Source organism: Triturus cristatus, chromosome 5_2, assembly GCF_964204655.1.
Source record: "Triturus cristatus chromosome 5_2, aTriCri1.1, whole genome shotgun sequence".
In the NCBI taxonomy this organism is placed as follows: domain Eukaryota; kingdom Metazoa; phylum Chordata; class Amphibia; order Caudata; family Salamandridae; genus Triturus; species Triturus cristatus.
In genome coordinates, this window is record NC_140588.1 from 29,931,092 (window position 1) to 29,956,802 (window position 25,711).

The 25,711-nt window shown below is 47.7% G+C and overlaps 1 protein-coding gene across 1 annotated transcript in view; it reads right to left on the bottom strand.

The window, feature by feature from the left end:
* Nucleotides 1-25,711, bottom strand: part of GABBR2 (gamma-aminobutyric acid type B receptor subunit 2) — a 2,527,100-nt gene that overhangs the window by 40,655 nt on the left and 2,460,734 nt on the right. The window contains exon 17 of the mRNA XM_085606789.1: nucleotides 1,582-1,711. Within this exon, the coding sequence (XP_085462915.1) occupies nucleotides 1,582-1,711 (130 nt within the window). The remainder of the gene's footprint in view (nucleotides 1-1,581; nucleotides 1,712-25,711) is intronic.

A 25,711-nucleotide genomic window follows, 5' to 3' on the forward strand; every position in this document is an offset into this window, starting at 1 on the left:
ATATTTTTCACCTTTAATAAAATACACTTTTATATAGTATTGTTGATATTCTGGCAATTTTATGTTATTGTGGGTTATGCCTCAAATCTCTTGTTTTCCCCCTTGGGTTAGTTCCTTGTTTTTTTTATTCAGAGACGCAACGTGCTCACTTTGCATCATAGGCAGGTGACATCTATTCCCTTCTTGTGTAGGGTGTGATTTATTGTTTAATATGGGCTTGAGACATCTACAGGAAGACCCAGTGGGCCAACGGTTCCCCTCCAAAAGAGAAATAAAGGAGCTCTATTGGTCCATGGTTGTAACAAATAGTACACAAATCATCAAGAGTGCAACATTGTCAGGCACATTTATAGAGTTTAAACCTTGTCCCCAGTACAAACCATACTGGGATGTCATATCCAAGCCTAGAGACAGAAGTCTTTATTTCCAATTTCGGGTGGGCACACCAGCATTAAAATCTTTCACTCACAAACGGTATAATACTAATGACAGTAGATGTCATCTATGTGTAGAACATGAGGACACCTACTCTCATATTCTATTCGTCTGTACTGCTTACAAGGCCGACCCCGGAAAAAATTGTTAAAACCATTGTGTATAAATATGGGCACCAGGTCTAGTACCACCGCATTAAGAATATTGCAGACAAACACAAACTAGCTGTGCGTAATATTAACTACCAAATTTTGAAGTTGGATGTGGTCAATTCGTGACAAAATGCTAAAGATGTTTGTGGCCACTCAAACTAGTAGTTAACAACAACAGGGGCAGCCCTGAAAACCTGAACCAGGGGCAAACAATACTGGAATCCTAACAAGGGTTCAAGTTAACACAATACATACATTAAATATTAATCAAAAATAAAAACGAACAACAAATCAGGTACTTGGGATAATTAACTTGCCAGTTATATGCCCCCTATCCCCAGAATTAATTAATTTAATCTGTGTTTTTTTACAAGCGTGGACCGGGGCCCAGTGTGAGTTAAAGTAAAGTACATGATGACAAATTGGAGAAAGCATGATCTATGTAGTGGACATCAAGCAAGGGATCACGAATCGCGATGGTTAAATTAATCCTGATGTATAGTTGATGCAGGGCCATGTAATGTCTAATATCATTCCAGACGCAAATGTTAAAGGTGCATTATAGAAGAGGATATTAAAGAATAAGAGCTATAGAAAATATACAAAAGGCTGAGATTTCATAGGTAGGTGTAAGCATTGGGAGTAAAGTATGAATTTATGAGGGGATTACACAGAGTTGGGAAGGCCAGGCAGGGAGATCACAGTTCTTGCTGGATTCCAGACGATGTCACCATGGCACCAAGCAAGGGTAATAGGTAGTGGCCAAAGTGTAAAGGATATGTCGCTGAAACATTAGGTGATATCTAGCATGGTAAGATTAGGCAAGACATATGGGGTAACATAGGTTGACAATTAAAGTAATCTTGTGCATTTCATCTGACAGGTACCTAATTAGGCAAAAACATTCCCTACCCATTCCCCACTTTGCTCTACTTGGTATAGAGGTCTTCCCCCATTAATAACAGCTACTGCAGCTATATCACACATGGCTTACCTTTGCTGTCTGTGAAGGTTCGGATGCTTAGGATGGCATTAAGCTCCTGATAATGATTTTGCTTAATATAAGTTGTTTTCTCAGGTGTATCTTGAAGCTGCATAGTGACCTCTTCTAGGTCCTTATCCAGCTGAAAAAAACACAATCATTGTGTCACAGATAAAACAGTGGGCATGGGTTCATAAGCTAATCACGAGATTGGAAATATTTCACAATATCAAGTGACAAAATATCTGCTTGATTGTGGTAACCAAAATATCTAATATTTGCTACCATAAAATTATAAAATACATCTATTTCCCTCAAAGAAAGATATATCTATATCTCCCCTGAAAAATATGCGGCCACGGGGGATGGGGTCCCTTGAACCTGGTAATGGTTCGGTGAAGGCGGACGCACTCCCCCTCCCCTAAAATTAAAATAAAGCAACCCTCCAGCCCTGGTCCATCTGGGGGTGGGGTGGTGGGATAACAGCTGAAAAGGGTGGGAACATGCCTTTTTTTATATACAATCCTGGATCTTCAGCAGATCTGTGTTCCATCAAAAAAAAAACTTTTCTGCCACCCCTCCCTAGGCTTGGGGGGGGGGGGCAGGGGAGTGATACTCTGCCCACCCTAAGTCTCGAGGGTGCCAAATATGTTATTTGAAAAAAAATACTTCTTATAGGATGGTGACTGAATCCCGGAGTCTTAAAATAGCTGCCACCACATCTTTGTTGATGTGGTGGCAGCCAATCAGATCTTACTCTGAGATCTGTTGGATCCGTGGAGGATCTGCGTCCCGATATATACACAAATTTGGAACCTACATTTCCTAAAAACTACTCAACGGATTTATACCAAATCACATAAAGCATGCTTTTATGACCAACATCTAGCTTTCTGCCAAATTTGGTGCAATTCCGAGCAGCTGTTTTTGCGGTATTACTGTTCAATCTTCCTATGAAACATTGCACCAGATAAATGCATTTTGGGACTTCCATTTTTAATTAAGATATAATCAAATAATAAATTGTGTTGTTTCAGAAATGGCAGAGTGTATGCCTGTCACCTCGTAAACTGCAATTCTATCTTGCTTTGTACATATAATGATCCTAGAGGGTAACTTGGGGTCGTAGGTGTTTAAGAGGTGCTCACCATACTGGTTTACCCAGTTTCGGATTGCAATGTGATAATATATTGGTGTGCAAGCAGTCACATTGAATATTAGTTGGAACTGAGTTGTGTTCTTGGTTAGAGACCCTTTATTACATCAAATACTTTGCACCAAATTGATATGGACAAATGTGAATTAGAAACTATAAAGAATGTGTTACTAAAATGTTGTGAACCATTGTCAAATTAGCTCCCCATATTATTTTGCATTTGAATAAAATTATGGTCTTTGTTTTGTGTGTCACCTGTTTACCAATCCTGCAATTTGTTTAGAGGCTGTTGTTTTGTGCCTCTCCCCATTTCAGCAGATTCCTCGACCAGAGCGCCAGGTTGAGAGACATAGGCAACGTCCAAGACATAGCAATGTGTTTTTGGTCTAGATATCAACTAGAAAAGCAAACTCATTACAGGGCCTGTAGCTCTTAACCTAGCTAGTAAGCCTAGTAGAAGCAATTCAGGTCGGCTGGTGAATGGTTGTCCAATAAGTACAGTCACTGTTGAAAATATTCACTTCCACAACTCTGTTATTTTTTTATCATTTCCGTATTATATGATTAAAAATGGCTTTACCTACTTTGTGTCTGGAACTAACATCTCCATGATACACCCTTGTTGGACCTGGCCCTCTCTTTAGGTTCACCCCCAAATGTGTTGCCTTTTACCCTCAACTCTTTGCTGCAATTTACCACTGCTAACCAGTGCTAAAAGTACTTGTGTTTACTCCCCTAAAACATGTAGAATTGGTTTACACTAGATTGGCATATTTAATTTACTGGTAAGTCAACTGTAGAGTGGTATACCATACCCAGGGCCTGTAAATTAAATACTAAAAGTGAGCGTGCAGCACCCATTGTGCCACTCACTTAAATAGCACCTTAAAACATGTCTCAGGCCTACACTGCAGACTGATTGCAGTTTTAAACTGCCATGTCAACTTGGCATTTAAACCCCTTACAAAGCAATAAACTCCCTTTTTAGGTCTCGCCTAGCGTTGCAGCGCGAATGCGCTGTGATCGCTTTGCGAGGCATGCAGTATATGCTGTAGTGTGGAAGCTTCGTGGAAGCTCCGCCCACTCTCTGCCCATTGGCTTTTGTCTTAAATGCTGCCTTCCGATTGGTTTGAGGCTTGTTAGTCCCTCCTCATGCATCATTTGTATCCTTCCACGGCTATTGGCCCCTTTACTCCTGACACTACTTTCTTCCCTGTCTCCCCACCCCACCGTCCCCTCTCTCAGTCTGTGACTTCTCACCCTCCCCCGCCACCCCACTCCCGTTCATGTTTTCTTGCCTGCCGGCACTTCCGTTTTCATCTTTAATATTGCCACCTTGAAATATTCGAGTTTAAGATGCGTGCTGTACAAAAACTTATCGTGTTTAATGAACTAGATTTTAATGTTACTCTAAATATGATAAGACTCTAGGCAACATTCGGGGTATGCATGGCAGCTGACGCTCCTTAGTTCACAAATGGCATTGTTGTCGGGCGGGAGGAGTGGCAGTGTTTTAACTCATGCTTAAAATGAGCACTTTTAATACCTTCCTCTCAATTCAGTGCTATAATCTTGTGTACTGAGGTGACGCGCTACAGAAATGCACATTTTTGGAATTCTGAAGAGACATTATCGCACATTTACATCATGTTTACTGTATGATTAACATGCCCATCATTTTCACGGCTCGCCCACTGGGTCGTATACGCTTGGCTTGTCTCCGGCTGGCTCTACCTGTTAATTAACATATTGGCTCACGCACCTCTAACAAAGAGAGATGAAAGGATACATGACAGTGAGCCCGGTAGATGGCAGAAAAATAGACTGGTGCAGACAAACAGACAAAGTCCGTCTCCATTACCTCGCGTCAGAATCATCACTTTCAATAACCTGGAAATCTGCAGGCAACTCCCGCATGCCCCATCCTCATCCCCCTCACCTATTCTTAGCAGAAGCGGCAGATTCTGAGCTGTGCCCTGCTGGTGCAGAGGAGCACAGCAGAGTCTGTAGAAGCGCTGGGATCCCTAGCCTCTCCGGGCAAGCACCTAAGCCTTCCGGGTGCCTTTACAGTCACGATAAATTAATACATTTTGTTCTGTGCCTTAGTCGCCCCTCTGTGAACACTGACTGGTAGATGAAGCTCTGTGTTAATAAACACATTCAGAGAGGTGGTTGTGTACAAACAAACAACAGCCACAATTTTGAACGTGTACTTAAATATCTGCTCATCGAGTACCTCATTGGCTGATCATTCCATGGCACTACCAAAATTACATTTGGACACATTTGTTCAACTGTAAAACACACCCTTCTATGGGTAATTTAACAACTCAGGCCTTTGGGGTTAGGTAACTTACTTTGGATGCTGTGTAAAAGAGTAAATACAAAAATTAATGCAATGGAACTAAGCAACCGGTACTGTCTAAAACACTGTGAAAACTAACACGCATTCTGGCATTTTGTTTAGTTAATGTCGATTTTTTCATAGATGCAAGTAAAGTACTCTTAATACCTTAATGAAATCTGCACACTATTAACTAATAGCACTGGGCGACCTTTGACAACTAGGCAATGAATACATTTTCATGTACCCCCGAAGCCCCCCTGCCCCCTTGGCAAACTTCATTGCCTAAAACAAATCACAAAATGAAGAGGGGGGACTGGGAGCCAATTAGAGAAGGTCCTGAACCAATGCTCCCAAAGTTATAACTTAAGATTACAATGGATGGTATCAGTTCCTATGGATGAAGGGGAACATCCACTAATTATGTGGTGTTATAAAGAAAAGGGGTAGTCTCCTGGGATAGGTGAGTGTGTGAAGAAAGAGAAAGGTACTCCTAGGTTTTGTACGTGGTGCCCTCACACACCCTTTCGAGTGTATAGCATCATCATCGGGCAATGTTGCTCCTCGTGGGGGTGGCGCTGCAGTCCCTCACGGGCCCCAAGGGGCTCTCTAGCGGAGATCTTTTAGGAGTTTGCCACAGTGGTGAGTGCGGGTATGTGGGAAAAGGTGTCAGTGAATGTGAATTAAAATGGAGCAGGAGGCCCTGTCAGTTTTATTCGTAGGACCCCTGCTTCAGAGTAAAAGTCAACGGGGATGGAGATGCACGTATGTGCCGTTGTGAGAGGGGAAATAAAAACAAATAAATTCCCACTTCTCTCAACCCGAGTGTCAATGTGATAAAGTGTAGTTAAAAAAAGGGGGTCGACATGTTTCGCGCTACAGATTGGTCCCTAAGGGATCCTAAGCGCTTCATCAGGACCAATTAAAGAAAAAGAAATACCAGGGATCAGGAAAAGACACACTGTATCCCTAGACAGACCTGATTGTGGTAGTGATTGGGAGGACCCGTTCTTATACTAAAGTCCTACTTATCAACCTAAAAAGGAGACAAAAAGAGGGGGGGGGGGGGGGAAGAGAGAAAACATACAAAAAAGGAGTTCAGAGCCCAGTTACATATAAATTATATATGTTCCATTTACAAAGAGCTCGAAGTCACAGGTGCACTGGTTGCGCCCAAGTGAAAAATGCATGGGACTAGTGAAGCGTCGGTGCGTCTTCGATGTGACATGCATAGTAAAAATGAACAACAGTGTGAGGTAGGTTCTACCTGAGTAGCAATGGTTGGCATTATCAACCACGTGCTGTTGTGAAGGAGGTGCATAGAGGAGACTATGCTGCATACTAGACTGGTATGGTGATATCGTGCGTATGGATAGTACAACTATGCCGCCCAGTGCCATGTATGTGGATAATGGGTAGCCCCAGGGTTATTGATGTACAAGGTGGCGCTGGTTACCATCACGTCCCTTTGTGAGTACGTTCGAAACGCGGCTAACCTGGAGAACATAGAACTGAATCCCGTGCAACTAAAGGTGTTTGTGTAAGGTCGGGAGCTGAACTAACCCAAACCTGGAGTCGGAGTCTCGACCCTGTGCAAAATAGAAGGGGGAGACGTGCCCGGAAAACAGGGAGCTCAGATCGAGTGCGTTCTTGTGTAGGGTCTGGCACGTGACTAGACCGGACCTGGAGTTGGGCGTGACCGATGTGGATACATAGAAATACAAATCGGGACAAAAATCGAGATATAAAATCCCGCCTACCCTCCCCTCGTCTGAGAAGGGCTCCTTCGGTAGTGCCGCGCCGTGATAAGCTAGAAAAAACAAACAGAGTACAGGATTGGATTTACATCGGGAGGGCCCATCGGATACAAAGGGGAACCAGCCTGGCAGCATTATGAAAGGACACGGAGTTACTTACTTCTGTTCTTCCTTCACGGGACCGGAAACCTACCCGTCCTGCGGTACTGCCGGTAGTATACCAGGTCAGGAATCGGACTTCCCTAAATACGGGAAGCAACGCGGGAAGTTGAGGCCGTGACGTCATCACGCGGCGTGAAGGGGGGATATCAGTGGTTATCCAAACGGTGGCGGCCATGTTGGAATGGGGACGCGAGTCGTGGGATACTATAGATAACGGTACTGACTATGCTCCAAAAATAGTGAAAAGGCTCCCAATGGGTTGCTGAGATTATCATCAATCTGAGTTTCTGTACCCTATAGGATTAGGAGTCAGTGTAGTAAATTAATAAAGACTATAGAGGTACTCCTTTAATTCTCTATGTGTGTGAGATGCTTTTCGGAAAGGGGAGGGGAGGCCATCTTGGAGTGGTGACGGGGGAAAATGTCATCTGAATGAGCTGCCAGTGGTGATAAATCGATATCAATGATATCGTAACTCCCTAGAGTGTATGCTTTGCGTTAGAAACTGGAACAGGCACAGTAGTGGGGTCGGGATTGCTGAAGTTCTTAATAATTGATATGGTGTTATATTGATGGAGAGTAAGGTGCTATAGCAGGTATCTGGTAGCAACTAGCCCTGGTCTAGGAATATTAGTGTGAAAGATCCACCCAGGGTATATCCTCGTTCAATCCTCTTTTGTTACTACTGAGTTTGAACACCCAACGTTGTTCTTGTCTAAATAATGTGGTTGCTGACCACTGGGGGTTGGATTCAATTATTGTCCATTGTAAACTTTCTGGGGGGTGATCTTTGTCCAGAAAATGGCTTTGTAGTCTGGTGGCTGTGCGTTTGCGTCGGATTGTACTTTTATGCTCCCCTATTCGCACCTTCACTGGTCTGGTGGTCATGCCAATGTACTGTAGGTTGCAGGGACAGGTAATTAAGTACACGCAATTCTTGGTGTTACAGTTCGTGTGCCTTGTCTGTTTCCAGAGCCTAGAAAGTCCCAAATCTATTTCCTTAGTAGGACTGGTCTGGGGGCATGCGGCGCATGAGCCACATGGATAATGTCCAACCACTGGAGGTAGGTTCCATAATGTGGGTTGTGTCTGAATGGTTTTCTTTGGCCGTGTATGCACGAGCATGTCCCTGAGGTTCTGGGTTCTTTTGAAGGAGAAGAGTGGTTGGGGACCTGGTTGGAACTGTCCAGTTTCCAGGATCTTCCAGTTCTTCTTAATGATTTTTTGAATCTTGTTAGAATTGGGTGTGTAAGATGTAACACAGGTCAGTATATCTGTGGTCGGTTTTTCTTTTATTTCAAGTAGTGCTTCTCTGTGGTTATTTCTGGCTCGTTTTCGGGCTTGGTTAATGATTTTCTTTGGGTATTCCCTTTGGATCAGATTTTTTGTTAGGGTGTCCGCCTCTCTCTCATATTCTGTAATGGTATTACAGTTACGTCGTAACCGTAGAAACTGACCCACTGGTAAATTGTTCCTCAAGGATTTAGGATGGTGGCTGTTGAATAGGAGGAGACTGTTCCTGTCAGTCGGTTTTTTGTAGTTAGTAGTCATGAGGGACCCATCTTTCAAAGATATGAGGAGGTCTAAGAAAGGGATAGACTCAGATGACATCGTGCCAACAAAGTTGAGGAAAGGGTTAAGAGTATTGATCCATGTGAAAAAGGTTCGGCATGATTCTTCATCCCCTTTCCAAAAGATGATGATATCATCGATGTACCTTCGCCATAGTAGAATATTAGTCTTGTAAGGGTTGCCGTCTGTGAGGATGTGCTCTTCTTCGAAGTCTGCCATGTACAAACAGGCCAGACTCGGCGCGAAAGTACTCCCCATGCTGGTCCCCTGGGTCTGATGGTAAAGTTGTTCTTCGAAGGCGAAGTAGTTCTCTTTCAACGCTATAGTAGCACAGTCACAGATGAAGGTGATAGGTGTTTCAGATGGCCATGGGTCCACGTTTCGGAGCACTTTGTCCAGGACTAGGAGTGTCGCATCTTGAGGAATGTTCGTGTATAAAGCCTCCACGTCTAAGGTGACTAGGAGGGTGATTGATTCTGGTGTTTCAAATTGTTCGATGAGGTTCAGGACTTCTGTTGTGTCTCTCAGATAGGTAGGAGTCTTAGTTACCAAGGGGCGTAGAAATACATCGCAGAACTTGCTGAGTGGTTCTAACAGGGAATCAATCCCTGAGACAATGGGCCTGCCAGGTGGGGGGGTGACCCCTTTGTGGATTTTTGGTAGGCAGTAGAAGTACGGAGTACGGGGGTACTTGTTCATGAGGAATGAAGCCTCGTCCTTCGTTATCCAGCCTTCTGCTTCGGCCTCCACAGTCAGGTGCTGTATCTTGGTGGTGAGACGTGTGGTAGGGTCTTCTTCAATAGGCTCATAGTACCTAGTATTGGAAAGTTGTCGCAGGCATTCTTCATCATAGACGACCTTGTCCTGAATAACTATGGCGCCTCCCTTGTCCGCTGGCTTAAGGACGATAGTGTTGTCCTCTGTCAAATTTTTAAGAAGAAGTCGGTCTTTTTTAGACAGATTATTGTAGGGGCGGGTACTGATTGTATTCTCTACCTCTTTCAGTACAGCCTGTTCAAAAGTTAGTACCTCGTGCAGGGTCATTGCTGCAGTGGGAGTGAATCTAGATTTTTTCTTGAGACCTGAGCCGACAGGTGTAGTCTCTGGCTTGTCTTGAAAGAATGCTTTAAGGCGCACCTTGCGAAAGAATTGATGAAGTTCTTGATGTAACATGAAGTCGTCTTCCTTTGGTGTCGGTACAAACCCTAAGCCTTTCTCCAGAAGGTTGTTCTCATCGTCAGTGATGGGTCTCGAAGATAGGTTCACCACTAGGGTCTTGTTGTCTTGCTTCTCAGGGTCATTGGTTCCGGGTCCTGCCAATGGACGGACTTGTTGTTTCCTCTTCTTTTGCCTCTGCCTCTGCCCCTCCCTCTGTTGAAAAAAGGTGGGGGTGGGTTCTGGTATTGTTGATAACTCTGTATCGGGTTCTGTCCCATGGGACCGTTCCATACGGGTTGGGGACCCATCCATGGTCCTTGATACATTGGTGTTGAGAATGGATGTGTAGGGAAGCCGTGAAACAATGGTGGTGGTGGATGTTGGTGTCTGTATCCTCCTCTTGGTTTCTGATTCCTATTGTCATAGTTGGATTCATTGCTCGATGAACCAGAGCTGCCTGAGTAATTGCTGCCCGTTTCTTCTGTTGAGGTGTCCATGCTAGGGAAGACATAGTCGTCTTTTGTATATGGATAGATCTTTTCTTTGTCGAACCTCTTTACATCCTTTTGTAGTTGATTGATTTTTTGTTTAGTGAGATATTCTTTGTGTTCATTCATTTCCAGATTTATCTCTGAAAGTTTCGATTTGAATGAAGTAATTGAAATGCCTGTCTTGAGTCTGTTCTCCGACAGGTTGATCTGAACCAATAGTTCATCAGAAAGTCGCTTTGCTGTATTAATGATCAGTATCAGCCAATCACGTGTACATTTCCAGGATATTCTTGACCATTCGCGCCGGAATGTCAGATCTTCCAAGAATATCCTTGGGGCCAAAGTTATCAGAAGGCCATTGGGGGCGATATTAGCTCTAAGATACTCTGTCATGATTGTTCCATGTAAGGCTGTTTTTATCTGGAGTTTGCGCAGATTTTGAAGCGACCTCCAGTCATCGTTACCACTGCCCGATGGTGCGCTGCCATCTTCAGCTAAGAGTGATGGTGCTCTTAAGATCTCAGCTATCATCTCGTCATCAAAACTAAGGCCTGGGTTGTCCATCGTGTACCAGGGATTAGAGATGTCTATCTAGATCGTCACAATAAACCCCCGGTAGAAGGGGGAAGGGAAACGTGTGTAAAGAAAGGAAAATAGAGGGTAGTCCCACGGCCAACGGCCGTACTTATCACAAATCACAAAATGAAGAGGGGGGACTGGGAGCCAATTAGAGAAGGTCCTGAACCAATGCTCCCAAAGTTATAACTTAAGATTACAATGGATGGTATCAGTTCCTATGGATGAAGGGGAACATCCACTAATTATGTGGTGTTATAAAGAAAAGGGGTAGTCTCCTGGGATAGGTGAGTGTGTGAAGAAAGAGAAAGGTACTCCTAGGTTTTGTACGTGGTGCCCTCACACACCCTTTCGAGTGTATAGCATCATCATCGGGCAATGTTGCTCCTCCAGACCTGATTGTGGTAGTGATTGGGAGGACCCGTCCACATACATGGCACTGGGCGGCATAGTTGTACTATCCATACGCACGATGTCACCATACCAGTCTAGTATGCAGCATAGTCTCCTCTATGCACCTCCGTCACAACAGCACGTGGTTGATAATGCCAACCATTGCTACTCAGGTAGAACCTACCTCACACTGTTGTTCATTTTTACTATGCATGTCACATCGAAGACGCACCGACGCTTCACTAGTCCCATGCATTTTTCACTTGGGCGCAACCAGTGCACCTGTGACTTCGAGCTCTTTGTAAATGGAACATATATAATTTATATGTAACTGGGCTCTGAACTCCTTTTTTGTATGTTTTCTCTCTTCCCCCCCCCCCCCCCCCTCTTTTTGTCTCCTTTTTAGGTTGATAAGTAGGACTTTAGTATAAGAACGGGTCCTCCCAATCACTACCACAATCAGGTCTGTCTAGGGATACAGTGTGTCTTTTCCTGATCCCTGGTATTTCTTTTTCTTTAATTGGTCCTGATGAAGCGCTTAGGATCCCTTAGGGACCAATCTGTAGCGCGAAACATGTCGACCCCCTTTTTTTAACTACACTTTATCACATTGACACTCGGGTTGAGAGAAGTGGGAATTTATTTGTTTTTATTTCCCCTCTCACAACGGCACATACGTGCATCTCCATCCCCGTTGACTTTTACTCTGAAGCAGGGGTCCTACGAATAAAACTGACAGGGCCTCCTGCTCCATTTTAATTCACATTCACTGACACCTTTTCCCACATACCCGCACTCACCACTGTGGCAAACTCCTAAAAGATCTCCGCTAGAGAGCCCCTTGGGGCCCGTGAGGGACTGCAGCGCCACCCCCACGAGGAGCAACATTGCCCGATGATGATGCTATACACTCGAAAGGGTGTGTGAGGGCACCACGTACAAAACCTAGGAGTACCTTTCTCTTTCTTCACACACTCACCTATCCCAGGAGACTACCCCTTTTCTTTATAACACCACATAATTAGTGGATGTTCCCCTTCATCCATAGGAACTGATACCATCCATTGTAATCTTAAACTTCATTGCCTCCCAGTGTTTGGGAGATAACCAAGACGCAGAAGAGTGAGTCAAATAGTCTAGAAAATGAAAGAGAAGCCGGGATTCGGATTCACATGCTCCGATCCCTATTGCGTTGGTTAGTCTGTAAGCACTACTTTTATTAATGAGTTTCGCATTAGTAAAGCACCACGGTTTGCATGTGTGGTGACACTTCACCCATGAGGTACGTGCCAAGCAATTGTTGACAAAATTCACACTTTGCGTCTTTTTCAATATATTTATTACGAAGTGCAGGACCTTTCCAAGGGATTTTGCACACTACATACATTCACTCCAAAAATAAAACTTGTAGGTAAAAAACATTGCCATTTACAATGTCAATAACTCTAACTCACAAATGAGAGACCTATTTGCATTTCAAATGCTTGTTTAAATATGTCACTCCTAGGTAGCCCATAGGGCAGGGTGCTATGTAATCAAAAGGCTGGACATGTACTTTAAAGTTTTACCTCTCTCTACTGTAAGTCCTACCCCACCCACAAAATAGAATTGGCGATTCCTTATTAAATTTAATAAGCTGCCATTTCCAATTGGGAGCAGGAAATTGTGTCATGTTTGGTAGCTATGGAATTATAATGATGCCTCTTGAAGAGAAAGTCAGATTTCTCATTACAATTTTGAAAATGTCACTTTTAGAAAGCTGCCGTTTTCATGCCCTTAGCTCTTTGTGCCTGCAGCCTGTCTTGGGTGACATGAATGGGTGTAGTTGACAGTTAGACTTTGTGAATTCCTCCCAGACAGTCACAATAGAGGGATTAGATGTGCCTCAATGGGCCATCTGCAGGCAGGATGGGGGGCGGAGCTGAGCATAGCCACACTTGCAAATAAACAGGGTGTGCTCTGCCTTCACACAAAGGGCCTAACACCTACTCATTGTCACTGCAGCCAGCTTGGAGTTAGGGAAGGGGTGGCAGGAAATTCCATTAACTTCAAAGGCTTTTTCTAAAAACTTCTCCCACCTTCTAGAAGAAGGACACTACGGTGTTAAAATAGAACCTTCAGACCCACTCTTCAGTTCACTCCTGGGCCTGCAGAAGGACTCTCATAGGACTACCTGCTGCTGTGATCTGCTGTGCACACTGTAAGACTTATTTGCTGCACCTTGAAGGACTTTTCGGCCTGGAGCCTGCCATGAATCCTCAGATGCCACCCTCGCTGTTAAGCCTTGAGTCTTCACCTGAACCCAGGACTACCAGAGTGACTCCAAGGGCTAGTTTGTTGGCCTCCTGTTTGGAGACTCAGGAACACAAAAGGTTCCCACCACCTTGAACCCGCACCTGGACCCAGCCTGAGAGTGTCCTGACCCCTGGATGTGGTGCTAAAGGTGCCCAGATGGCCAAATCCCCAAACTGAGAACTTAAAAAAATTTTGGCCAGAAACTGCTCTGAGAACCAGGAGGAGACTGAGACCAAACTGCTATGGTCTTCTCCACAGCAGGAAATCCTTCACCAAAAGAGTATCCAGCCTCATGGAACTGTCTTCGGCTACAGCCTTCTGCCTCGTTCCGCTCGAGATGTTTGACTTCCATTTCAGAGAATAGGTCAGAACGTAGAAATCTGCACTGCAGCTTCAACCCAAGGCTCCCTCCTCGCATCCCTTCTGCAGCCTTATCCCCCCGAACTTTACCTTCTTATAACAGTTTTCTCAGCAATTCATCTAAGTCCGAAGGCAAGTGCTGACTGGGCGCATTCCACTTCTTGTATCTGACCTACACTCCATCGTGGTCGGCCATATTTTGCACTTTTGTCCACTGTCGGCGCTTTAATCTTTTAGGTGATAGTTTTTACTAAAATGTTTAAAATTCATAACCCCTGTTCTACTGATTGGATTTTTGTTGTTTTGGTGTGAAATAATTTAATACAATATACTCTATTTGTCTAAATTGGTGTGGGGGTTATGCTGTGTTGTGTGGTCACTGTATTACTGTTTGTGTGATGCATTAACACTTTACATATTGTCTCCGAGTTAAGTCTGACTGCTTTTTGTGCCAATTTAGTCAGGTTTAAGGACAGGATAATTTAGTGACTTTTTGTGGTTCACCCTGTAAGGGAATGTGGCTGTTGCTTGAGCAACCAACAACCCAATTTCTCACAATTCTACTAAAACTGTTAGGGGACTAATAGGTGCAGAGCAAAAAGTGGAATTGGGTTAGTTTGAATCTCGAATTCCAGTACACACTTTTTGTATGTTCCAAAGCTAAGGCTCATTCTGTATTGGTCAGCACCTCATTTAGGTTTGATTCTTTTTTTTTTTTTTTTTTTTTATTAAATTTTATTAAACAATAAATCAATTACAAGCATGGGCCTACAACCACCAGGGCCGGCCGCTAGATTCAGAAAGGATCACACAGTTGTTAAGGCAGTAGTCGACTCCCGGGGCCCAGCCCCGTACATGGCTCCGGATAGTCCTAAGGAAGCAGGATACATAGGTTTAACATAAATAACAACTAAAACAAAAGGCGAGGCATAAGGGCAAAAAGTGTGGGTCAGGCTACGTCCGGGGGACTCTACGTCAGACCTTCAAATAGCTATCAAGAGGAAGGAGTACTGATATGTCAGGGGGGGGTCACGGGAGAGGAACGTCTACATTCGGTTGTTCCAGAAGTCGCAAGGAACCATCAAGGGTCAGGGGGACAAAGCAATATCGGTGTCCACTAGGGGGGGAGTACAGATACCCCCACGATACGCGTTCCATTGCCCCCAGATTCTACCCCATGCCCCCGGTTTACCACGAGCCACATACACAGTCTTCTCCCTGAACATGCACCAGTCCATGTTCTCCTTCCATACGGACACGGTGGGAGGCCGCTGGGAACCCCAAAGCTGCGCTATATCTCTCTTGGCAATCATGTTCCCCAGGGCCGCCCACCGAGTCTGAGCCGCGTTATAATCATTGGGCTCCCACACATTCAGGACACAGCGACGCACCTCCGGCAGCAGCGCAACCCCGGTGACTTGTCCCATGACCACATGAACCCGGCGCCAGTATTCCGCCACCTCGCGGCACTCCCAAAGGATATGGAGAAAGGTGGCACTGAGCCCACATCCCCGCTTACAGAGCCCGTCTTCAGAAAATCCCATCGAGACCAAACGGGGACCCGTCACATACACCCGGTGGAGAATCTTAAGCTGGACCAGGCGGAGACGGGCTGGAATGGCCACTTCCTTGGGGGACGACAGTGCGGACTGCCAGTCCTCGTCGTCCAGTTCCACCCCATCCCCCGTCCACGCCTCCCGAAGGCGCACCAAGAGGTCAGCCCGATTATTGATAAGTTTTTTATAAATTAAAGAGATAGTACTGTCGGGGACATGACCATCGAGTATGCGGTCCTCGAGGGGCGATGAAGCCGGGATCTTGGTCCCCTCCCCAAAAACAGAGAGCAGGGCATGCCGAACCTGGGCGTAGCGGAAGAACTCCCTTTCCGTAAGTTCGTATTCGCTCTGGAGCGCCGCGAATGTTTTAACCGCACCCTTAATCCATAAGTCTCCCACTCTACTAATACCAATCGTGTCCCAACGTTCAAACCCCTTCGTTGTCCAGAGGCTTCCCAGTCGGTCGGAGGCAAACAGAGGAGTAGCACATGTTAATCGCTCACTCCAGCCCATGGCTACATTGGCCGCCTTCCAGATCCGTACCGTAATCTTAGTAGGGCCCGTAAGGGTCCGTCCAGCCGAGCTGGAGTAAAGTGCCCTGTTATAGTTTCCGCCGGGAAGCAGGAATTTATCCATCTCATACGCCGGATTCAAGCCAGGCGCATACGTGGCATGGTTAATGGCCGATAGCTGTGAGGCCCAATAATACCTGCGAATGTCGGGAAGCGCGATGCCCCCGTCGTACCAGGGGAGAGTAAGCTTTGCCAGAGCGATACGCGCCCGTCCGTCCCACACTAGTCTCCTCTGCAGGCTCTCCACCTCCCGAAAGTAGGACACAGGAATGACATCGAAGGAGTTCTGAAGTGCATAGAGGAACCTGGGAAGGGACATCATTTTAAACAGTGCTGCCCGACCCAGCGGGGACAAGGGCAGCTTACACCACCGAGCCGTGTCCTCCCTCAAACGCCGAAGTGGAAGCAGGAGATTCTGCTCATAGCGAGCCACCGGGTCCAACGAGACGTATATCCCCAGGTATTTAAAGCCGGACAGAGATAATTGGATCGGAAGCCGAGGCGGCAAGAGAGGAGGGTCACCGGAGATAGGATAGACACAGGATTTAGACCAGTTGATCGTTAGACCCGAATTTCTCCCAAAGGAAGTCAGAACATCAAAGAGAACATTAAGCGACTGCCGCGGCGAGGTGAGATACAGGAGAATGTCGTCCGCGTACAACGAGACCCGATCCTCGAAGCCCGGGGCCCACCGGATCCCTCTGATCGAGGGCTCCCAGCGGAGCCAGGCAGCGAGCGGCTCCAGGGCAAGAGCAAAGAGCAGAGGGGACAACGGGCACCCCTGCCTCGTACCCCTACCGAGAGCGAAGGGCCAAGAGACCTGCCCATTAACCACCACCTGAGCCATGGGTCCCTTGTAAAGAAGCTTCACCCAGCCAAGAAATCCCTCCCCAAAGCCGAATTTGGTCAAGACAGCCCAGAGGAATGGCCACTCGATGGTGTCAAAGGCCATCGTGGCGTCTAAAGAAACCAGCACGGCTGGTTCGGAGAGGTACTCCGCCCTGGCGAGGGCGCCGTGAAGACGCCGCAAGTTAAGAGCGGTGTTACGATGAGGGATGAAGCCGCATTGATCAGGATGAATCAGATCGCAGATGACGCTCAACAAACGATTGGCAAGGACTTTAGCCAGGATTTTAGGCTCTGCGTTTAGCAGTGAAATAGGCCTGTAGGAGGCACAGCGGTCACGTGGCTTACCGTCCTTGGGGATCACGACTATCGTAGCCAGACGCTGGTCGTCAGGAAGGGAACCCGCCTCAAGGGACTCCTGAAACATACGACGGAGGAAGGGCGCGAGTTTATCCGGGCGCAACTTGTATAATTCAATAGGCAGACCGTTGGGACCCATCGCCTTGCCCGAACGAAGGGACCGAATCGCAGTTGCTATTTCATCTACAGACAAGGGGGCATCCAGCTGCTCACGGTCTTCGACGGACAGGCAGGGCAAAGCAATGTCCCTCAGCAGAAGGCAAGAGTCTTCTTCATCCCTATCAGTCACCGGGGAGTACACGGCCCGGAGGTGGTCAGCGAAACATTCCACAATCTCACCAGGCTCAGTCACACACACTCCATCCGAGACACGCAGCTCCGGGACCACACGATTCACTCTCTCCTTCTTATCCAGCCACGCAATCAACTTTCCCGCCTTGTCCCCGGCATCATACAATCGTCCCTGCTGCTCCCTGTACATCGTTTTGGCAGCGTCAGTGACAAGAGACCTGTATTCAAACTGTTTCAGGCTGAGGGCATGGAGCCCGTCCGGAGTGACACCCGTCTCCAAGGCCGACTCCAGCCCCGAGATGTCAGTCTCCAACTTCACCACTGCCTCACTCTTGAGCTTCTTAGCCACCACTATCTGGGAGAGGGCGTGTCCGCGGATTACGGTTTTAAAGGCTTCCCACAGGGACATTGCGGACGACACCGACCCCTCGTTTTCAAGGAAGTATTGGTCCATAGCCTTAACCAGGCTGTCGCGAGTCGTAGGGTCTCGCAGGTACCACGGGTTAATGGGAGCAATCCGCCCTGCAGACCGCGACTCGGTGTCAAAGAGCAGCCACAGCGGGGAATGATCGGAGATACCCCGCGCCAGGTGCCTAACCTCTCGAATCCGACCAGTCTGCGCCGCGGGCATAAGGAAGTAGTCTAACCTAGAAAGACTCCCATGCGCCCCAGAGTGAAAGGTGTACTGACATTGGGTCGGATGCATTAATCTCCAACTATCTACCAGGCCGAAGGTCTCCAACAGTCCACCAAGCCATGCCTGGGCAGCGGGGAGGGCCCTGGGTGGGTGACGATCCAGGTCACCCGAAACCACCGAATTAAAGTCCCCGCCCATAAGCAAAAGACTATCCGGAAGTTCTAGCAGCATTCGACCCAAGTCCGCGAAGGTGGAGTTCTGGAGGCCCGGGGGGACGTAAACTGAGACCAGGGAAAGGGGCTGCCCCTCCCACCTCCCAGTCAGACACACATAGCGCCCTCTGTCATCCGAGACTACCCTAGTGATATCCAACGGAAGTGAGGATCGCAGGAGAATGCCCACCCCCCTGGAGCCAGTTGTGAAACCAGAATGGGCCACGAGGCGGTATCCCCCCCTGTTCATTGCATGACAAACATTACCAACCAGATGCGTCTCCTGGATAAACACCACATCAGGAGTCAGACGACGCAAATACTGCAGTACTACACCCCGTTTGATACGGTCCCCCAACCCATTGACGTTCCATGACATCAGCCTCAACCCGTCCCCCCCCATCCCCTCCAATAGATCAAAGGCCCCCCAGTCAGTAGCACAGTTCCCGAATCTGGACAAAAATCAATACCTCGCCATGCAAACAGAAAACACACAGCAAAACAACCCCTCCTTCCCCCCAACCCCCCCCAAATCCAACTCCCCCCACCCTGCACCCCTGCGGGCCAAAAAACCCCCCCAACTTGCAGTGTGCCTGTCGCCCTACTAACCCCATTCTACGAAAAGACCCCGGAGGAGGAAAGGGACCCGTCCCCGCCCGCCCCCCACACAGGTCCTAGTGAGACAAAATGAACAAAAGAAATAAAACCCAGCTGAACAGTGCAAAATGGCAAAATCAAGGACCAAAAGTCACTCCAAAGGGGACCCGCCACCTTCGGCGCCTGCAGAGGGCCCGGGACGGCCACCTTTGTCCGGCAGCGAGTCCAGCCAGTCACTCACGGCCACAGGAGAGTCAAAAAAGGCAGTCCGATCCTCATGTTCCACTCGGAGTTTTGCAGGGTAGAGCATAGAGTACTTTAGGCCCAGTTCACGGAGACGACGCTTCACCCCCTGGAATCCCATCCGCTGTTTCTGGACAAGTTGGGTAAAGTCCGGATAAAAGTTAATGGATGAGTTCTCATGACGAACCGGGCCGTGGACCCGTGAGGCCTGCAGAATAGCATCTCGATCTCTATAGTGGAACAGTTTGGCCACGATAGGCCTCGGGGGGGCCCCCGGCCGTGGCCGACCGCCCGGAACTCGATGGGCCCGCTCCACGGCAAAGAACTTACTTAGGCCTGCAGGGGCCAACTGTTGGAGGATGAGTTCTTCGACCAGGAGGTCAACCGGGCGGCTGTCGGAGGACTCCGGTACGCCTATGACACGGATGTTGTTGCGTCGGGCCCGTCCCTCGAAGTCCTCCAGCCGCCGGGCCATCTGATCGTTGACCACCTTGATGTCACCAAGCGCGGCCTGCAGGTCCGACACATCCGCACCAAGGGTGGAGGTCCGCGCATCGAGAGCCTGAACCCTCTCGTTAGTTTTGGAGAGATCTGCCCAAATTAAGGTGACATCGATTGCCACGTGTCGATTTTACGGGCCAGGGCCTCGTATTGCGTGGCGATGGTTTCCCTGATGCCATCAATGGCGCCCATGATGTCCTGCAGGGAAAGCTCCGGAGAGACGGTCGTGCCACCACCGGCGGCGTCCGGGGGGGGGCCGGTCGCTCCAGGGGACCCTCTGCCCAGAGTGTAGCGGTCCATGTTGTTGACCTGGACCGGTCCCCCGCGGAGGGAGGCCTTAGTCTTACGCCCCTCGGGGCCCCCCTTGCCCCCCATGTGGTCACGGACACCGAAGGGGACCGCCGATCAAGGGTCGTAGGGGCACCGGCACCGCAGACCAGCGCCTCACCAGAGACCACAATATAGCGGTGCGGGGGGACCCAAGGCGATGGGCACACTAGTGGCAGGTGGAGACAAAGCCTCGCGCAGAGGCCAAGGAAACACCCCGCCACAGCAAGTGCATTCGCCGGCCAGCCCCCCGAAGTCCGAAAGTGAAACCGAAAGTGGTAGAGCGGCCACTGGCACCGCACTGCAGCCGCTGTTGTTCAATTACGACACGGCTCCACAGTTCACCTTCGCCCCGGGCACCTCCGTCGGGTGGGTCCCAAAAGTTCGAACAACGACAACTCAGGATTCCCAGGTCCGATTCGAGTTCTGAAAAGAGATACGTGCTCAGCCGGTCGTCATCTGCCAGATTCCATAAACCACATCAGGATATTCTCAGGATAAATTCCAAGGAGCAGCAAGGGTCCGGGGAGCCCTGTGCTCACGCGACCATCTTGGATGCGCGCTAGGCTCCTCCCCGATTCTTATCTCGTCCTCAGCAATGTGATATCTACTATTGACATGTCAAAGAAACAACTGTACAGAAGGGTTACTATTTCAGTCCTGTCTCCATGTGTCACCATCAAGAGTTGGGTATCCTTTGTAGTAACGTTTTTTTTTTTTTATCTTTGAAATATGTTTTATTCAGGCAAAAAAGCTGGAAGGTAGAAAGGGGAGAGTAGGAATTTAAAGTACCATCATCTCTTTCCACCAAGAGAACTGCATGGTTTTTGGAGAGGATACATATTCCAAATTCAATAGGTGACTAGACTAGATCAGCTGTTTGTTTTTTTTAAACATTTTTTTTTTATTTTTTTTCCATCAATACAAAACGATGACAGCAAAGGAGGGATATTCTCAATGACATTCAGCAGACATGGTAAGTAAGAGTACATTCAATGGCATTGTCACAAATAATGCAATTATCCTATACAGTACAGTATTCGTGAACCGGAGATCATGATCTACGCAGGCACATCTAGTACTGTCCATAGTTGCAGCAAGGTAGCCACAGAGTATGGAAAACCCAAGACCACCTGCCATACACAGGACAGCATCTGAGGAAACAATGTCGGAATGAAAATCTTAACATAAGCACTTCGGGGCAGTGAAACGCCATACACATTGGACAAAGCGTCTGCAGGACAACTTGACACAGACTAGAAAGTTAGGTCCATCAGAGTCTCCCATGCGTGACATGTGCCTGATGTGGAAAAATGTGTTACTGTTCTGATATCTCCAACTCATCAGGCAAGGATTCGGAAGACCGTGCAAGAAGGTAGCTCTGTAGGGGACCCCATATATTTTGTGGTTTCGAGGCTCTGGGCAATGTTTCAGCATACAGAATCAATTGATCTTGACAATATACTAAATCATCTAGCCATTCCCTGAACTTCGGTGCCCGCCCTCTACCCCAGCGGCAGGCTACTCTACGCTTAGCTAATAACAATGCAATGGCAAGGAATTTGCGATAGGGCTTTGGGATAAACTTAGTATAGCCTAACAGCGCTAATAGTGGCGTGCACTCAAGAGTAATGGGAGCCATCTGGCGAAGGGCTTCAAATATTTGAGCCCAATATTCATCAACTCTGAGACACTCCCAGGTCAAGTGTAAGAAGTCCGCCCTTGGGCTGCCACACCTGTCACACCTATCTGTGGTTCTCAAGTTGAAACAAAACATTTTAGCCGGAGTGTAGTATCGGCGTTTCAGAAATTTGTAATGTGTGATGCGAAGTCTGGAACTGGCAGAGATCTGCTCCGTTTGGAGGCAGCAGTATAACCATTGATCATCAGTAATCTCATGTCCCAGCTCCTGAACCCACTTAGCGCGAGAAGAACTGGGGGGCGCTACTGGCTGCGGGCATATATTGTGATAAAGCACAGATACTGGTGTCTCGGGGATGTGGCGCACGCCAGCATATGCAGGGGGAGAAATGTTGGGGGTTCATGCGGAAAGTCTGGGTTGATAGATCGCACACCCTGGCACAGTCTAACATAGAGGAAAATATCCAATGAAGTTGGCTGCAGCCCTTGAAATATACTGCCAGTGGTGCGAAATATCCCATTGTGGTAGAGGTCTCCCCAGGTGAAGATGTTTGAGGAACCCTGTTTCTTGCAGCAGTGGCATACGCAGGTAATAGGAGAGGGGAAGAAGCAGTGAATACAACATCTGACCTTGAAGGAGAGACAGAATGCGACGCCAAGCGTCTGCCGTGCAGGTGATCATAGTAGGTTCAATGTCACGTGTATGGAGTGGTGCGTACAGCATGCCATTTAAGGGGATAGGATCCGCCAACCAGTGTTCAGCCGCGATTTGCGGCATGTACCTTGGGGGATGGAATCTGGCAGATCGAATCCTCCCTGAGCATATGGCTGGATGAGCACCTTCCATTTCAACCAAGGTTGCTTGCCCCCCCCCCCCCCCCCCCTCCATATCAGCCTTGTCATTTCGGATTGGAGTGTTTGAAAGAAGAATCGTCGAGGATGGTATGGGATATTTAAAAAGAGGTATAGCATTTGTGGCAAAACCGCCATTTTAATCAATGCCGCTCGTCCTGCGAGGGTCAACGGTAGGGAGATCCATTGTGTGACGTTTTCCGTGATCCGATGCATTGCCGTCCCATAGTTGAGGCGCATCAACTCGTCTCTGTCTCTAGTTATTACTACCCCAAGATAGCGCATGTCCGAATCACACCACTCTAGCGGATAGTCCAATGAAAAGCGCGAGACCGCAGGGGCAACACCTGAGACTTCTCCCAATTGATGTGTATCCCAGACAACTTGCCAAACACTATGAATTCTCTCAGTAGCAGATTTAAGTTATCTTGCGGATGCCTCACATACAGCGTTATATCATCCGCATATAAGGTTATGAGTATTTGTTGCAGATTACATCTGAGAGCTCTGTCCCGGTGATGCTGCCTTAATTTTGACGCCAATGGTTCGATGGCTAACGCGAAGAGTAGGGGTGAGAGGGGGCACCCCTGCCTTGTGCCTCGGGTGATAGGGAATGCGTCGGAGAGATGACCGTTAATTAACACTCTCGCCGTCGGCAACTGATTTAACAGTCGTATCCAGGACAGGAATAGGGCAGGAAACCCCATGCGCTGCAGTACCCCATATAGATAGTCCCATTCGACAGAATCGAATGCTTTAGTGGCACCCAAGAAGACTGCCCCCAGCGGCAGCTCCGGTGCCACATTGTGTAATATAGAAAAGAGTTACAGAGGTTATGTGTGTTCGCCCTGCCAGGAACAAATCCTGCCTGATATGGGAGTACCAACTTTTCCATTAACAAGGCCAACCTATTCGCAGTAACCTTTGCCAATATCTTAGCATCACAATTGATCAAAGATAGCGGCCTGTAAGAGTCACACCGTAGTGTAGTGTAGTGGTTTAAGTAACAACGTGATTACCGCCTCCCTCATAGATAGGGGAAGTTGGCCAACTTCTAACGACTCCTCATAGAGCTCCTTTAATATCCCAGATTGCAACTACATTATGGCCTCTCGTATTTCGTCTAGCTCAAAAGGGGCACAGAGGAATCCTCTTTGCGAATCGACGAGTCAGCCAAGGGCAACATCACCAAGAAAGCTGTCTAATTCAATGTGATCCCTACGTTGCAAAGTGTAAAGTGTGGAGTAGTGCGCAGCAAACGTAGCTAGGATGTATCACGTTGCAAGATTTCCCCCGGACCTGATATCTCCAACACGCAATTTGAGAAGCGCGGCCTTCGTATGATTTCGGCAAGTGTCTTCCCAGGCCGCTCACCCTCCCCATATCTCCGCGCCACCCAGTATTTCCCTTGAAACTTCATTTCCCGATCAGCAGCTTCTGTGTATGCAGTGAGTTTCTCCCTAAACCCATGTCGAACATCCTCACTCCCATCCAGTCTTAATTGTGCCTCAAGATCTTTGAGCTCCGTGTCGAGCCTTCTGATCGTATTCTGTATGTCCCTCAACACCCCTGAACCCTTGGAGATACAAAACCCCCTTACTGTCACTTTAAAGGTATCCCAAATTGTTTCTACGGCATCTACGGAGCCCTTATTCCTGGCAAATAAATCTTGGATCTCATCCCCCAACTCGCTATAAAAAAATGTATTTAGGAGCATTAGGGGATGCAGTCTCCAGGCACGATGAGGTTTGTAGTTAGTAATCTAATTGTGCCCATGAGGCGGCATGCGCTCTGAAGTGGGTGCCCTCCTTCTGAGTGGGATGAACGTGTCGCCTGGCGTCTAGCAATCCCATTTCTGTCCTAATGCCCTGCAAAATGTGGTATGTTCTGTTGTAGTGATGTGGCGTGGGGTTTGATCTGTCTACTGTTTGGTTGAGAACTGCATTAAAATCTCCCCCATATGATATGCGTGGATCCAATGTCCAGTATTTTTCCCCAGAGCGTAGCAAAAACATTCCGGAGTGTCTACATTTGGGCCGTAACAACTTACCAGAGTGACTGAATCTGTGCCTAACCGCCCCCACACTACGGTGTATCTCCCATTTTGGTTTAACAATGTACCCGCTAATGCAAACGGTGTCTGTTTTTCTAATAATTATCGCCGTGCCTCTAGCGTAGGAGGAGTATGAGGAGAAAAGCCGATGATCAGCCTATTTCATAGCAAATGTGGAGGGGTGTGATGGATGAACATGCGTCTCTTGAATTAGAGCGACATGTATGTGGTGTCTGTCTAGGTATGCCAAAAAGTGTCGGCGCTTACGTGGATCCCGAGCCCCCTTACATTTCCTGTGAGTATCTGCAGACTCTGATCAACTCCGAAATCAGCCATTGGTTCTAGTAGTGCACAAGAGCTGGTGACATGTCTCCTGTACTCTGCGCGCCATTATCATGAACATATTATGTACTTGTCTGTCATAGCAGAGTATAGTGATGAACAAAGAACATATGCAAAAACCCTCCCTGCACCCACTCCCTACCCTCCCACAACAGCACCCCAATTGTGCCGGAATGACAATTCCCTCCCAAACCCCAAAATTGCCCCAACTGGTCAATGTGGTCAACCCATACCCGCATGAACTGAAGATGTGTGGGATATCACCTATAGTGGGGGAACCGCCGGCGTCACAGTTACCTCCCCACTCCCATCGTGCACACCTGACCACAGTAGCGGCAGGCGAGGCCTCGGAATAGGTAGTGGGAGGGTGCTTGGCTCTACGCCATGCATAGAAAGGCCCATTGTCCAATTCTTACTGGTAACCCAAAACATGTCTTATATACTCCAAGGGAGTGTTAGATACACTTATCTGGTGACACATAGCTGTCAATAAGTCCAGTCTTCTGACGATATGGAGCGTCGCCTTTCTGCATTGTAGGGTAGTCGAATGAAGGTCTGCGAAAAGATAGTCTTATTCACATTAGTCTATCAGCACCAAGAAACAACAACCCTTTTCACCCCCCTCTCATTATGAGTCGTCCCCCAACTCTGGAGAACGGGACAGAGAGGAGCGATCATCAGAATTCCAGTCGAGGTGAATGTCTGTTAAGATTTTTGAGGAACTCTTCTACTTGGTGGGGACTCACAAATATCTTCTGTTCACCCTGGTGTGTGATCCTGAGATGTGCTGGGTATAGGAGCGCAAAGTCTATTTGTGCCTTGCGGAGTTGTTGTTTCACTTGTAGAAA